This window comes from Phaseolus vulgaris, chromosome 8, assembly GCF_000499845.2.
Source record: "Phaseolus vulgaris cultivar G19833 chromosome 8, P. vulgaris v2.0, whole genome shotgun sequence".
In the NCBI taxonomy this organism is placed as follows: Eukaryota; Viridiplantae; Streptophyta; class Magnoliopsida; order Fabales; family Fabaceae; genus Phaseolus; species Phaseolus vulgaris.
Window position 1 is genome coordinate 6,179,424 of NC_023752.2, and position 16,440 is coordinate 6,195,863.

Below are 16,440 nucleotides of genomic sequence, written 5' to 3' on the forward strand. Positions count from 1 at the left end.
AAGTTTGGGTTGCATTGGTTATACATCATCAACACAATTACCGCCGCATGTACAGTAACAAAATCTAAGAAGTGGACTCACCTAGGTAAGACGAAAGAGTTACTTGCCACAAGATTTTTTATCCACAAATTAGCCATAAATTTAAGACACCACCAAGAGAAGTGTGTGTAAGAATTTAAACCACCCAAATAACCCCTTCTCATGATCTTCTACCCCTTTCTCCTTTTTCACAAAATCACACACTCTTCGTGACTCATTTTTGTTGACTTGTCCTCTCTTCCAAAATAAAGAGAATAATCACAATGAAAAAAATGCAAACCAAGTCCAAGTCTACACAATACCACCACTTGAACACGTGTGCGAGAATACAAAGGACCTCAAGAATATCCCTCTCATATACTCAATGGCCGTTTTTGTTGCTATCTAACAAAAACATGAAAAGGGCCATTCATCTTCCAAAACACCAAGACACATTACAATCACACCACAACACATGCTAATGCAGTTATAAAAGAAAGAGAAAAAAAGAAAAGCTTCCCTCATTCGCCCTAGTGCACCAGGTTTCTCATTTTTTTTCCCAAAGCGAACACGGCCTTAGTCTTGTAGTACCAAGAAGTCGTAGTAGGTGTAAGAAAAGGATAAATAAATAAATAAAAATAAAAATATAAATATAAAATGTTGTCATAAATTTCGCCGGATACAAAAACAAGTAGACCTTTCGACTTGGAAGACAACGCCATTTCCTTCAACGCCGATTCGTTCAACGGTCTCGTCATTTTCTGTTCCTTCCTGATCAATCCTCACACTCTTCTTTCCACTTCCTTCGATGCACAGGTATGTGCATACACACTCACTCTTGCGTTGTTTCTGTTAATCTGTTCTTAGTTCGTTGTGCTGAAGAACCGAATACGTGTTTTGCTTATGATTATTGTGTAAATCGCGTTGGATTTGGCGGTTTTTCTTTTTTTTGCTTCGGATAATTTTGGCGTACGGTCTTCGTTGAATTGCTGATTGATTTTTGGGGAATGTGTTGAACAGTGTTGCTGTGTGTGAATACTGAATGCGGATGCGCTTTGGTTTTAATTGCGTTGTATTGAGTGAGATATTTGTTTTAGGTGAATGTGAAGTGTGTGTCGTATTCGGCGTTTCTGATTTTTTTTTTCCTTTTTTTGGAACAGGTTTTTGCCGAATTGTTGATTGTTGCACGTAAAATGCGTTGAACAAACACGTGTTGTCTCTGTGTTGTGATAGGTCGAGGAGTGTGAACATGGATATGGCTTGTAGTTTGCCGCAGTCAAGAATGTTGCACGGAGGTGTGGGGACGAGTTACAGACACGGATCAGTTGGTCAGTTAGGTTGTTTTGATTTTAGAGGGCGAGGTTTTGGTTGTGCTGTTTTTGATAGCTCGAGAAGTGTTTCAAAATTTCGTGTTAGTGGGATGAGTGTTTCTGCTTGTTGGAGTAAGTCCAGAGTGGTTACTGGTAGGGAGTTTAAAGTTTTGAATATTAAGAGAAGTTTGTCTTGTAAGAATAATAGTAATCTTTTTATGGGATCTAGAGTGATTTGGTCGAAGTGCCAGGGTAATGATTCTTTAGCTTATGTTGCTTTTGTGGAAGGTTCTGGTGAGGATGCAGGACTGAGGCCTGTTTCTTGTGTTGAACTGGATGCACCTTTGGAAGAAGAAGGGCAAGCCGAAAGGAAAGAGGGAGGGAGTGAAATAGGAGCAGAGGAACTAAGTGTGGATCAATTGAAAGAAGTATTGCAAAAGGCCAGGAAGGAGCTAGAAGTAGCTCAAATAAATAGTACCATGTTTGAGGAAAAGGTTAAAAAAATATCAGAGACTGCCATTTCTTTGCATGATGAAGCTGTGATTTCTTGCAATAATGTTAATTCTACCCTTGACACCATCAAAGAAATAGCTAATAAAGAGCTTATGGCCAAAGAAGCTGTCCAAAATGCAACAATGGCTCTTTCATTAGCTGAGGCAAGGCTTCAAGTAGCTGTAGAATCGTTGGAACCTGCAAAAGAAATTCCTGATTCAGGGCAAGGTTCTAATGATAGCAATGGTGATAAGGATGTGGAAAAAGAGGAGAAAGCTATTTTGTTTGCTCAAGAAGATATCAAGGAATGCCAGGCTAATTTAGCCAATTGTGAGGCTGAGCTGAGGCGCTTGCAAAATAGGAAGGAAGAGTTGCAGAAGGAAGTGAGCAAATTGCAAGAAATTGCTGAAATGGCTCAGCTGAATGCCGCGAAAGCTGAAGAGGATGTTACAAACATAATGCTTTTGGCTGAGCACGCTGTTGCCTTTGAACTGGAGGCAACAAAACGTGTAAATGATGCAGAGATTGCCTTACAGCGAGCAGATAAGTCTAATTCTAATACTGATACCATAGAAACTACCCAAGCACCTGATGTTGAGGCTATTCCTGAGGAGGAGAAAGTGGTTGACTGTTTTTCTGGTGATGTCACTGCTGAAAGAGACAAAGATTTGTCAATTGATGATGAATCTTTGGTTGCAAATTTATCACCTGAAACACTATCTGATAAAGCCAACCAAAATTTAGAAGACAAAACACAGTCTGATTATTTAAGTGATAATGAGAATGCTGTGCAAACAAAAAAGCAGGAAACACAGAAAGATTTGACCAAAGATAGTTCACTCCTTGCTCCCAAGGCATTATTGAAAAAGTCTTCTCGATTCTTTTCTGCATCATACTTTTCTTTTACTGAAGATGGGAGTGAGTTCACACCAGCATCAGTCTTTCAGGGCGTTATACTATCTGTACGGAAGCAGTTGCCCAAGCTAATATTTGGGTTATTGTTAATGGGAGCAGGGTCTGTATGATCTTGCTATATCTTTTTCATTTATTGCTGTCATTTATTTCTATCCTTCTAAAGCAATTTATCTGGAAGAATATACTCATGATGTGATTGGCATATAATATGTATGCTATAGGAGTAAATAATACAAAATACTAATATGATATTTTTGAGCTTTCTGTGCAACATGATTAAGAATACGCTGGCTTGTTTGATTTTTTTAAAGCTAAATTGCTATTGTTTGGACTTTGGGCCAGGATATATGCTATAATTATTTACATGCAATGGTTTAATATAAAGATTTGACATAGTATTCAATAAACGGTGAATTTTTATTTCAGGGTTACCTTCTTTGCTAATAAAGTGGATAGGAATGCTCAGCTGCTTCCTCAGGCAGATGTTATCATGATCAGTGTTGAAGAAGTTTCCTCTAGTGCAAAGCCACTGGTTAGATACCTTCACAAACTGCCCAAGAAAATCAAGAAAATTATTGCATCATTACCTCATCAAGAGGTTTGTTTTTCTTCATTCTCTCCCCTTTAGTCTTGTGCGCATTTTTATAAATTTTATATGACTATATGATACATCTATCCCAGGTGAATGAGGAAGAAGCCTCCCTCTTTGACATGCTCTGGCTATTACTTGCAAGTGTTATATTCGTTCCAATATTTCAGAAAATCCCTGGAGGTAACTCGTTTGCTATGTTTTCTTAGTGTTGAAATGAACATAGTCTGTCAAGTATAGCAAAGTTGTGTAGGACTCTAGGTGTTTTAGTTAGAATGTGATTAGGCACCAAACTCCACATATTAAGGTTAAACCAAACTTTGATGCATAGATTATATCCACTCTTTTTAGCTCATGGTTTATTTGTTAGTATGTTTAATGACCAAAAATTTTCAAACTCGGACCGGTCATGCAGAAGAGAGAGATTCAACTTTTGATGTGTGGTCAATGACGAACTAGGTTTTGCAAGTACCGTTATATTCTACAAATATACGACTTTATATTCAATAAAAGTTGAAAAAATATAATAAATATAACACCTCTTAAACTTTTTATAGATATAATATAATATAATTAGTAATCAAGCCTAGAAACAACAAAGAAATACGATATTTTCTGAAATTAACTATTTGTGAAAACAACAAATAAAACTTGGTTTAGTGAAAAGAACATTTTGTTAAAAATGACTTATTAAAATGAAAAATCATGTCCAGATTGCCTGGTTTGATCTGTTTTTCACTTGTTCAAACACTGGATTTCAAACGGTGTTTTTTAGGTTGACTGGACCAACTGGTGGGCTGGTTCATTTATCTTGCCCATTTTTAGTTTTTGAAAATTATGGTTATGGCAATATGAAACTGTTTAAGGAATTTTTGTCACTTAAGTTTAAACATTATGCTTTTGTTAGAAGCATCTAACCATTACCCGGATATGTTAAATTTCTTTTAAAAGTTACTCAATAAAATTAATTGTCTTACATATTAACATATTTTTGTGCCAATGCTTTGCCCTCTATCTTGCTTGCAACAATGTTTAGGCAGTCCTGTTCTTGGTTATTTGGCCGCTGGTATCTTGATTGGGCCATACGGTCTCTCTATCATCCGTCACGTACATGCAACAAAAGCAGTAGCTGAATTTGGAGTCGTCTTCCTTCTATTCAATATTGGTCTGGAGGTGGGGATTCTGATCTGTTCTTATTCGGTTTATGTTTACTTTGACTTTACCATTGTCAGAAGAGCTAAATTGATGCTCTTATTTGCTTTTTTCTTTTAGCTCTCTGTTGAAAGGCTTAGCTCAATGAAGAAATATGTCTTTGGATTAGGCTCTGCACAGGTGATTGTGCAACTCTATCTCCCTCCCACCTTTGTCATTATTGTTCACCTCAAGTTATACTGTAGTATGTATTAACTGACTGTATGAACAAATGAAGGTTTTGGCAACTGCTGTAGCTATTGGTTGGGTGGTTCATTTTATTTGTGGCCAACCTGTTCCTGCTGCTATTGTTGTTGGGAATGGCCTTGCATTATCATCCACTGCTGTTGTTCTACAGGTAATAACCTAAAATTGCATGTTTAAGTAATATCTACCTTTTTTTTACTAGCATTAACTGTAAATACTGGGTAAGTGATTGCTGAAAGTTAAATTGTAGCTTGGATCTGTTAATAAATGTTTTAATGTGTATTACTGCTTAATAAAACTTAATGCCTGTAGCTGTATCAAATACTCATCATTGAAAGGTTCTTATATGAGTAATGCATTATACATCCATTCAAATGGTAAAAAAGTGAAGTGTGCATTCTATCTACTTTTTATTTTATTTCTGATGAGTTCATCATGCTGCAATAATTTCAGTGAGCTTGTTCTGCAGGTGTTGCAGGAGAGAGGTGAGAGCACATCACGACATGGCCGAGCTACTTTTTCTGTGTTACTCTTTCAGGTTATTACCACCCATCTATTTAGAAGCTGAAAGAATTTTTGAGATTGTTAAGAGAATATTATTCTTGTGTTGTGACATATGGCTATTGTCATATTAGTGTTATATGTTTCTTTCTTCAGTATACCATACTGTTGCTGCTACTTCTGGATAAATTAATCGTAATTTCCCATAGTTGCATGTTATTGGATGAGCATATTATCTTTGCACTTTGAAGTTTGCTCTGTCTAGAATTTTATGTACATATTGATGCCATGCAAATAATACCATGTTTTAAGAGACTCTAAAACAAGCATGTTCCTAACAAGCAAGGATGAAACTGTAAAACTATCATGTCTATTTGGATGTTGGGGCAGATGGCTGGATGAATTATTTATCCCTTGAACACTTTTATTATTTTTTTCCCGTAGACAACAAGAATTCTCTACTTTGTTTGCTGTATCTGGTCAATTATTATTGTTATATGAATTTTCCATTTCTGACATTGATTCTTTGTTATTAGCTCTTAAAGGCCTTTTATTTCTTATTGTTTTGGGGTGGCAATATTTTGACACACATACTTTTACTGTTTGTTTCTATTCAGGATCTGGCTGTTGTGGTGCTGTTAATACTCATACCTCTTATTTCTCCTAATTCTTCCAAAGGAGGGGTAATTTTTTCTAAGCCTTCGTCACTAGGTTTAGCTGTTTAGAACATGATTAAATTGTGTAGACTCCTGTGAAGTCTGAGAGACAGTACATGACATGAAACATTCGAATTTAACATGTTGAAAGAAGTATGAAAACATGAAATAAAAGTGCAAGCAGAAATTTCGGCAATACTTTTTTAGTACAACCACATTGTGAATGACATTATTTTTCAATTATTTCCCTTACACTGGCGTGGAACAGAATGTGGTAATTAATCATTATTTATAGGTCTAGCAATTAATTCCATATTTTATTTATATTCTGGTCAGCACATGACCTTCTGAGGTTGTCGTTGTTATTTTTCTTACATGTTTACTCCATATTTCTGTCTTTGTTCTTCTGAACCCCTCATCATTGTAAATACCAATCTATATATTCAGGTTGGTTTTCAAGCTATTGCTGAAGCACTTGGAATGGCTGCTGTTAAGGCAGCAGTTGCCATTACTGCCATAATTGCAGGGGGGCGATTGGTAAGTGGTATTCAGAACTGGACTGTGAATTCTCTCATCACTGCCATAATTAATCAAGATAATTGATACGTACATTTTTCTACGTGGAGGAAAATCCTCTTTAGTTACTATTATCTATTTTATGTAATTAAGTCTTGATTTGTATGCTTTTCAAGACATATGCATTTACATAAAGCATGATGCTACGGCATCCTATCTATTAGTTAGGTGTCACTTTAACATGCCATATATGATTCCTTGAAATTTAAACATTCTGATGTCACTTATCATGGTCAATGGAAGTTACCAATAAGGTACCATACATGAAATACACAGACTCAGTTACTTGCATAGTTTGAGATGAGTTTTGGACTGTAGTGTTTGAACTTGTGAGATCTCAGTGGAAGTTTCTATATTCCATGCATAGTACATTAAATAGGATGACCATTTATAATATTTAGTAATAATTGTGTCAAGGACTCCAGATGCTAATCATAAAATATATATCATTAAAAAGAATTTGTTCATAGGATAAGGGATATCCTTTTGGGGTTCATTCGGAAGGCATTGCAAGGTCGTACAATTGCAGATGCAGAGTATGCTTTGTGCTGAGTTTCCTGTTCTTCTTTACAGCTCCTTCGACCAATATACAAGCAGGTTGCAGAAAATCAAAATGCTGAAATTTTCTCAGCCAATACACTCCTTGTTATTCTTGGCACAAGTCTTCTTACAGCCAGGGTATGTGATTGTCCTATTCCTTTTCATTTTTATCCTTTCTTTTGGATTTTAACTGGTTGAGTAGTTCATTTTTGTGCTTTTGTTTACGTAGAAACCAACAACTTTTTATGTTTTAAATAAGCATTTTGATAAGGCCTCTGAAGGTTGATTGTTTGGTCCAGATATTGTCTGGAAAACTGCTGGCCAATTAGGTCGGTTCTATCAGTAGCCGTTCATGGTGTGGGGTTGGGTGGTGAAATAACATTTCACTCATCTCATTCCAGAAAATGAAACCTAGTTTGATATAATTTACTAAGGTGTATGTAAGGATTTCTGGTTCAACTATGTTTTTAAACCATTAAACTGTGACCTAGTTTGATGAGTCCAGTTTTCAAATCCTTATTTTATTATTTTTGAGTTCATTGACTAGATCTTGACTTGTTTCTGTTTTCCTATACTTAAAACAGGCAGGACTTTCCATGGCATTAGGAGCCTTTTTGGCTGGTTTACTGCTGGCAGAAACTGAATTTTCGTTACAGGTTGAATCTGACATTGCTCCATATCGTGGCCTTCTTTTGGGGCTATTCTTTATGACGGTAGGGTCTGAATATCTGAATTCACAAATTTATTAATTGTAATATTTTATTTGTGCATCTGACAAATATATTTTTTTCTCAAAATTGTGGTTATGGTTCATGTAGAAAGATATGTGGATGCAGAGTTCTTTGAATCCAATATGTGGCCATAGTTTAAAAGCATGTAGTCAATTACTTGCCACAGATAGATTCATTTGAAAATATTTAAAAGCAATGAACTGAACAGTTGGAAATGTTCATTAGTATCTCATTGTGCTGGGAAGTTGTGGATATATATGACACATATCTATAAATGGTATGCTTGTGATCTGGTGGATAAAGGATAAAATAAGGATAAAATACAACTAAAATATTGTCCAAAAAGGAGAAAAAGTGTTGATTTTTCGTTATCTATCCTCTTACACAAAAACTTCATGCAGCAATAGTAAAATGGATAATTTTTTATTTTTTCAGCAGGAAAAAAATTTCTTTCCTGCATTTGATGCAAACTCTTGAGTTCATCTCCAACTTCGTTTCTCCTTTAAGATCCAAATTTGAAGGATTAGTCTGGCTTCTGTGTTTTCTATCTTTTTGTTAATTACCAATGCATGTCTGGACTTCATGCCACTACATTGAAGTTAAAAGAAGTTTTTCTATGCAGAAAAACACAAGAAAAACTGAATCAAAGTTGAAAATTTTAGAGATCAAACTATTTCCTTTATTTAGGTGTGCACAAAGTCAACTAACAACTCTGTAAAAATAAATATTCAATTTTAGATTCTACTGTAGTGGAAGTATTTGAGAAAATAATTCGAAGTTTTTTGGATTGAAGTATTTCTTTTAGTTGGATTGTATACTAGTTCCATAACAAGTGACCAAAAAGGGTGAATGTTTATGTGAACAATTCTTACTTAATGTACTGATTATCTGACAATAGGGATACATTAATTATGCCATGATGGTCTGTTATAGATAGAACTTGTATTGTACACTTACCCAGTATTAACCAAGCCCCGACAAGGTGGCCTTGGCCACTTTGGGATAGAGCTTTGTCACTTGAAAGAAAGCTAATTCTGTCTAAAGCAAAATGGGTTTGTACGTTTAACATTTTGAACTTTGATTGATCTAGAATCTAGACAATAACAATTATGCTACATTGATGGGAAAATCTTGATTGCTTAACTGAATTTGTCTTGATATTTTTGCTACTATTTTGTCAGTGACTTAATGATCAGCCAACTTCTATCTACATAATCAATAACAATTGGTTTTTGTGACTTTTCAGGTTGGAATGTCAATTGATCCAAAACTTCTTGTATCAAACTTCCCAGTCATCGGAGTCACACTAGGACTCTTAATATGTGGCAAGACTATCTTGGTTTCTTTGATGGGTAGAATGTTTGGGATTTCCTTCATTTCTGCCATCAGAGCTGGTCTTCTTCTTGCTCCTGGTGGAGAGTTTGCATTTGTGGCTTTCGGTGATGCCGTTAATCAGGTTTTTGTCCTTAGAGCTTTTTTTTCTACATGTAAAATAAGTCACTTTTTTCTGGATTTATTTAAATAAATGGATATATAATGTGTTCTGGATTAAACATATGTTCATAAAATAAGTTGTGTTGTAAGAGTTGAGATCCGAAAACATCTGTTCTTGCATTGCTTGGTACCTTGGATGTTATAGGATTACAATACGTGGTTTAATAGGGAAACTTTGATGCTTGCCTTAACCTCCAGTGATTCCTCCAATTGACAGAAAGGTTTTTGGTAGGATTATATCAATAAAGTTCTATATATTGAGATGTGTTATATTTCTATTACTTGGAGTATAACGATGCAAAGAAGCTATGGTATTTTCTAAAGTCTGAGAATAATTTTATCCTTTTCTTAGGTGGAATTATATATCTTTCTTTGTTCTTTCTGGTGCTCAGCCCTTGCAACATTTATGGGAATTTCTCTTGTCAATATTTTGCTAGCATGTTCATTATTTAAGATGAAGTTCTCTGTTTTCTGAATTTTGTATTATCTTTATCTTTTAATGATTGGTCTTCCGTGTAAGTTGGAAAAATACAAAATGCAGATTAGTGTACTAGTCACCACTAAGAGTTGGTGTTTTCCTTAATAGTTTGCAAATAAAAGACCTGTTTCCCCCCACTAATTGGCATTTATGCAGGGCATAATGTCTTCCCAGCTGTCATCTTTGCTGTTTCTTGTTGTGGGCATTTCAATGGCCATCACACCATGGCTAGCAGCAGGAGGCCAGCTGATTGCTTCCCGTTTTGAGCAGAGTGATGTTAGAAGTTTATTACCTGTAGAAAGTGAGGTATATTCTCTTACAATAGTTGCTGACTATTAACTTCGTTAATAATGATCATGAAATTTCAGATTAAGAAGTATCCATGATTGGGCTCTCTTACTGGTGCATTATTTATCATCATTCTTTGAGATAAATAATTTTTTTTTGTGCTTCGTAGGGATAGGAATTTTGAACCTGCAGGTATAATGTGGTTGTTGTATTAGTCTTTATCGAAGTTGTGCAAAAACTGACGTCTGACTACATGGAGTCATGGATTTATTCATTTGACCTTTTAAAACATATTTCAGTTAAATTATCTTAATCCTAGTTTGCAAGTGAAATTCCCTCAATTCAAATTCCTCAAGCTTTATTCATAGATCCCAATAAAACTGAGAGGCTTCTACTATTGTCTAGTAGTACATAAAAGAAGTATTGTATCTGATGATCACTTGACACAAATGTTTAGTTCATTGTTAACAATTTAGTTTACACTTATGGCTAAAAAGTATACAGTAGTTTAAGGAGTTTATGTAGGAGCTCTTCCTAAACCAGAGATGGGTAGTGGATGCGACATAGGTTTACCATTTTGTAATTTTTTAATTTCCTGAGTAACATGAAAATTTGGTAGTTAACTTCTTTTTGGATGACACCTTTTTGCAGACAGATGATCTGCAAGATCATATCATTATTTGTGGATTTGGACGAGTGGGCCAGGTAATCTCTTTTTTTATTTGATTAATTAGTTTACATAACAGATTTTGGTGTGACGACTTATTCTTTTTGTATTATGTTTAGATCATTGCCCAACTTCTGTCTGAGCGTCTTATTCCGTTTGTTGCACTAGATGTAAGAAGGTAACGCAACTTGCTATTTGAAATTGTTGTTCTTTCCCTGTGGATGAATGATTTGATATCTACATTATTAGATGCAATACTGAGTTGTCTCCTAGGGGAGAAGAAAACAAAATTATCACAATAATATTTCTTTATGTACAGGTCACAAGTGTACCTTCAGCCATATGACGTCTGTGATTGTGTTTTAATTTTTCGCAATAGTTGGTTCAAGTGTGGTATTTTTTACTTAATTGGAGCATCTATATATAGTTAGTTAGTTAGTTATAGTTCAATGTTTCTGGTAATTGTAGACTAGGATGAGAGACAATCTTGGAATGTACATATGTAAATAAATTAACGAGCCATGACCATGACACAATTGTGTCAGGCAAATGACCTATGTACAATTTACATTGATATATTATAGGATAACCAAAAGATTGGAGTACCCTCACTTAATTTTTCACATTTTTTTTCTCTAAATAGAATGTTCGTATCAATATTCATTAATGGTTTGCTTGTAAGATATGGGTGGCTTTGGATAGGTTAAAGAGATGATGAACTAACTTGTTTATCATATTTCCCTTCATCTTCAGTGATAGAGTGGCAGTTGGCCGTGGTCTGGGTCTTCCTGTGTACTTTGGGGATGCTGGTAGTAGAGAGGTAGTGCATGTTACCTCAGCACACTAGTCGCATAACTGTTCATACTTGATTTTATCTTTATTCTTTATGGGATGCGTGTTTAGGTCTTACATAAGCTTGGAGCTGAAAGGGCATGTGCTGCAGCAATAACACTTGATACACCTGGTGCAAATTATAGAACAGTCTGGGCTCTGAGCAAGTACTTCCCAAATGTGAAGACCTTTGTCCGTGCCCATGACGTTGATCATGGATTGAATTTAGAAAAAGCTGGAGCTACTGCTGTAATATTCTAGTACCTTTTCTAGTTTCCTGTTTGATTACCTGGTGGTACAATTCCGCAAGAGTGTAGCATTTTGTTATCGCATTAAAACATTTGATAAATTATGAATCCATTAAAAGGATAGAACAGGCATTCTACACTATTCTATCTGCAACCAAATGGTACTATAGGGGAAAAAAAGCTGTTGTTTGTAGTAGCAAAATTAAAAGAAGAAAAAAGACCGTTTGCCAAATACTTACTCTAGAGAATTTTCTTCCACTTGCAGGTCGTCCCAGAGACCTTGGAACCAAGTCTTCAACTAGCAGCTGCTTTGCTTTCTCAGGTTACATTTTTCATTGAATATCATGTTTTCATTGAAACAAATGTTGATGTAATAGAAAATATTTTAACATGTTTCTCTCATATTTATGTTAATAGTCATTCAAATTTGTCACAGTTAGTAGCAAATGATTGTGGTTATTTCTTGTTGCGATTGAATCCTGTGCTTTAAATATCGTTAGTTTCCTTTCATATTAAGTTTACTTTAATCTTGGTTAACTTCTCTTAGAAATGGTTTGAACATATTTTTGTTCTTTTACATTGTCTTCACATCTAGTTGGCAGAACTAGCTGTTCCGTTTATAAAACTGTAAAGATGAGATGAAATAAATAAAATGAAATTGTTTATTAGGTATTATTGAGTAAAATATTAAAAAAATTGATTATACTTATTACTAATTTATGAAAATTATGACACAATTTCAAAACATTTTTTCTTTAGTCCAAACTCCCCGCATCGGAGATTGCAGCAACTATAAATGAATTCAGATCTCGACATCTGGCTGAGCTCACAGAGGTAAAATTCCTTTTGGATTCATGCATAAACATGCACAGCTTATATCACTCCGGTATATTGGGTATTTGAATGGACGTTGTTCTTGGTTTATCTGTGCAGCTGTGTGAAGCAAGTGGAAGTTCTCTAGGTTATGGATTTAATAAAATTATGGGCAAACCAAAATCTCAATCAACAGATTCATTAGATGAGACCCCAGTTTCTGAAGGCACACTGGCAGTATGAAGATTGTTGCATATATACAAAAATAGATGGCAGAAGAGAACAAGAGTAAAAAAAATTATCCAAAGATGTATAGCAGATTATTAGTTCTATTGGTATGTACAGATAGCCAGATAGATGGAGATGCAGTAGTTTTATTTTCTCTTTTCCCAGAAATTTTTTGGTTCCGGACATCTCAAATTTCTTTTAAAAGGTGATATCCCTGTTGATGTAGTTATATGCGCCATTGGCATTGTTTTCATTTGCCTTGGCTCTAGAAAAAGTCCCGTTTCCCCTGCTAAAGATGAATAAGCGACTGCCCTGGACAAGTAGGGCAACTCCTGCAGGTAAGCAATTGTTTTCATTTATTTTTATTATTGTTATACTGGAAAGTTTGTACTTGCATATTTTTGCTCAAACTCAAACATATGCTAACCCCGAACCTACTTTATTTTTTTTATTTTCTTTTTCAGCTATATGCCACAACCCGCATAGCCACAAGGCAAAAGTTAAGAAATGTTCTCTCATTCACGTTGTGTTTGAATGAATTTATTTCATGTATTTGTAGGAACAAGAGGATGGGTTGGGGGGAAAAGGAGTGAACAAAACGATCTTATATTTCATTTTATTTGCTTTGCATGCACTATCAATGTTTTCAGTACATTTGTTAAATACTTGGATTTTGTTAGTAATTTTACTGCAATTTGTTTTTTACTATTTCTGGAATAAAGACTTATGTCACGAGTTGCATGTGTGTATATATACACACACACTCTCGGAAGAGATTTCAGTACAATTGATTTCCTTAGATTTGGAGGGATGGATTTGGCTGTGACAAACGACTAAATGGTAGGAAAACTACAAAGACATGCCTGAAAATTAAGTTTATCTTTTTAACTCTTGCTTATTTGGACAATTAGAGTCAACAATTCTGTTTCTTTAATTTTCCTTTGATCTCAATCAAAAACACATTTTACTATATTCTATTTGTATGTCATTTATTTTATTTCATTTTTCATCCAAATATGTTAATGTAAAAAATTAAATAACATCATAGAAGACAGTCGTTTTGGTTATATTGTATCATCAACTTCTTTTTTGTATTATTAATTAATTACTCTAGTTTGCAACACTTTTCTGTTTAGTTTTTTGTATTTTTACCATGTCATCAGATAAATACCATAGTCTTAACAAACATAATTTGCATAATCATTCTTTCACGTATATTTTAAAAAAAATAACATTAAAATTAGGTTTACATACGTTTTTGATTTGGATAAATTTTTCTGTTTTATCTTTAATAGTGTTTTACTTTATCCAAATAAATTTTTATTTGTTTTTTACTATTATTTATGTGGAAAACACTTTCAACGGTAAAATAAATTTATTTAGATGACGTTTTCAAGAATTTTTTTTTAATTTTTTATCAAGAATGAAAAGTCAAAATAAACTTTAGGAACGAAAACAAAATTTAAGAATTATTAGAGACCGAAAATATATTATATCTCAAAAGTTTGTTATACTACGGTGAGTGTAATATTTTATGGACTTAATTAAGTTTTAAATTTTTCAAAAAATTTGTCAGTTTTAAGAATTTTTATTAAATAAATTGTTTTATTAAAGTTTAAATTTTTATATTTTTTAATTGAGTGATACTATTTGATTTTCGTATCAGTTGGGGTGATGTAATTGTGACTTTGCATTATCATTATTCATGAATTTTTACATGAAAAAAAAATTATATTGTCATTGCTTACGTATATTTGCATAAAAAAAACGGCTTAACTATGTTATTATAAATCCTTTTTAAATTTGAGTATTTGAGTTTTTTTTAATTAAGTTTTAATTAAAAAAATTATTATTTAAAGTGATTAATTTTTTTATATTTTTTAATAGAATATCTGTCGTTAAGGTAAAGATAATTAGGATTCTATTTTTTTATTGTCTAAGTACATGGTCTTTTCTTTATACCATAAGATCAAACGATGAAGTTATTCTATTTGATGACATAGACTCAAAAAATATAAAAAAGTTTGAACACAGTAAAATGAATTTTTTTAATAGATTAAATTGAAAACATTTAAATTTGTAAGGACTTATAACTTAAGTATGTTTATTTTTTTTATAAAGAAATATGGAGATGTAAATTAACAATCACGTCACTCCAATAGACACTAAAATCAAATAATAATACTTAAAATAATGATTTTAATATATAATATACTTTTTTGACTCATAGACACTTAAAAATATATAAAAATTTAGATAATCGATAAAATATATTTTGAATAAAATTTAATTCACTAGAGACTTTAAGACTTAATTAAACCTATTTTATAGAACAAAACTTTTAAAATAGATAAAATTCATCCATCTTAAATAAAAAAAAATACATTAGAGATTATTTTTATATGCTTTGAGATTTTTAAATTTAGAGCAAACTTTTATTTTTATTTTCAAATCTCTCTAATATTTATAGAAGAGGAGTGTGTCTCTAATTTGTCATACTCTGTTCACTATGTAGAATTCAATTAAATCACTTTTTAAATTTAATTAAAATTCAGGAAAAGAGATTATTAAATGACAAGTAGAACTTACCAAAATTGTAATTTCTAATAAATTTCAAGAAAAAAAAATATTGGAAAAAGGATATCAGGAAGAGCGTGTTAAAATTCCAATTTGAAGAAAACTTTTTTTTTAGTTTGTCCATTAAGTTTACATGTTAACTTGCTTTTATTTTATTTTAATTTTTATTATCAAATGTTTTAGTCATCTTTCTAACGTATCCATTTTCTCGTTTAAGAAAAAGCCATTCACATAGAATTAAAACGTCAGTTACACAATAGTATTTACACATTTTTTTAATAACCAAAAATAAAATGATCTCCAAAAAAAATTATAAATATATTTTTAAAAACCATAATGCTCACGATAAAAATGTGGCTCAATTCCCTATCTAGCACCATTTACATCTTTATTTCCCTATCTAACACCCTTTTGATTTTATTTCCGTATCTAGCACCCTTTTGTTTTTATTTCCCTGTCTAGCACTCTTTTATTTTTTATTTCCCTATCTAGCACCATTTTAAAATAAATAAATAAATAATAAAATATTATTTTTTTAATAATTTTAATTTTGAATGCATTAAAAAATAAATATTTTTAATGTTTAAAATAATTAGAAATATAATTAATGAATAAATAAATAAGTTTTTACAAAATAAAAATAAAAAAGTAATAAATTAAAAATGTTTACTTTAAAATTATTTTTTTTTAAATGAAGAAAATAAAAAATTAAACTCTACAACAACATAAAAGTTGAATCTATAAACATAAATTAGTATTTATTTTTATTATTATTGATGATGTAATCATGTTAATTTCAAAGTAAAAAATACAGGACATATTTATAAAAAAAAACAATGTCAATTAGTATTAATTAATAGTGGACACATAAATAATATTGAAGTATTTACCTAAATGCAAAATTCTAAAAAAAACTAATACAAATGTTACACTTAATGCTTAAAAATGAGAATAAAAAAATGCAAAAATAAATAAGTCTAGAAAATAAAAACAACAACAATAAAATAAAAACAAAAACCATAAATAAATAAATAAAGATTGCAGAAAAAATAATAATAACTAAAAACATAAAAGGTATAAAATAAAGAAA

The 16,440-nt window shown here is 32.4% G+C and overlaps 1 protein-coding gene across 3 annotated transcripts; it reads left to right on the plus strand.

Annotated features, from left to right (window-relative positions):
- Positions 1–457: 457 nt before the first annotated feature.
- On the plus strand, positions 458–13,481 carry LOC137823471 (K(+) efflux antiporter 2, chloroplastic-like). 3 transcript variants are annotated; one of them, XM_068628627.1, is made up of 23 exons: positions 458–834; positions 1,179–2,835; positions 3,162–3,333; positions 3,417–3,507; positions 4,361–4,497; positions 4,597–4,656; positions 4,754–4,873; positions 5,192–5,260; positions 5,841–5,906; positions 6,327–6,416; positions 7,029–7,133; positions 7,580–7,708; positions 8,973–9,182; positions 9,855–10,004; positions 10,638–10,691; positions 10,773–10,831; positions 11,407–11,473; positions 11,557–11,733; positions 11,998–12,054; positions 12,492–12,566; positions 12,666–12,880; positions 13,000–13,111; positions 13,238–13,481. In XM_068628627.1, the coding sequence occupies exons 2-21, from the start codon at positions 1,268–1,270 to the stop codon at positions 12,786–12,788; spliced, it is 3,579 nt and encodes a 1,192-aa protein (XP_068484728.1). In that variant the 5' UTR covers positions 458–834; positions 1,179–1,267; the 3' UTR covers positions 12,789–12,880; positions 13,000–13,111; positions 13,238–13,481. The 3 variants fall into 3 exon arrangements, with proteins under 3 accessions (XP_068484728.1, XP_068484726.1, XP_068484727.1); XM_068628625.1 differs by having other exon boundaries at positions 12,666–13,111; XM_068628626.1 differs by having other exon boundaries at positions 4,754–4,861; positions 5,180–5,260; positions 12,666–13,111.
- Positions 13,482–16,440: the final 2,959 nt, after the last annotated feature.

Coding starts and splice junctions, on each gene's coding strand:
- LOC137823471 (XM_068628625.1), top strand. CDS start 1,268: ATGGATATGGCTTGTAGTTTGCCGCAGTCAAGAATGTTGCACGGAGGT. Junction 4,498..4,596: donor TATTCAATATTGGTCTGGAG/GTGGGGATTCTG, acceptor TTTTTCTTTTAG/CTCTCTGTTGAAAGGCTTAG. Junction 10,692..10,772: donor GATTTGGACGAGTGGGCCAG/GTAATCTCTTTT, acceptor TATTATGTTTAG/ATCATTGCCCAACTTCTGTC.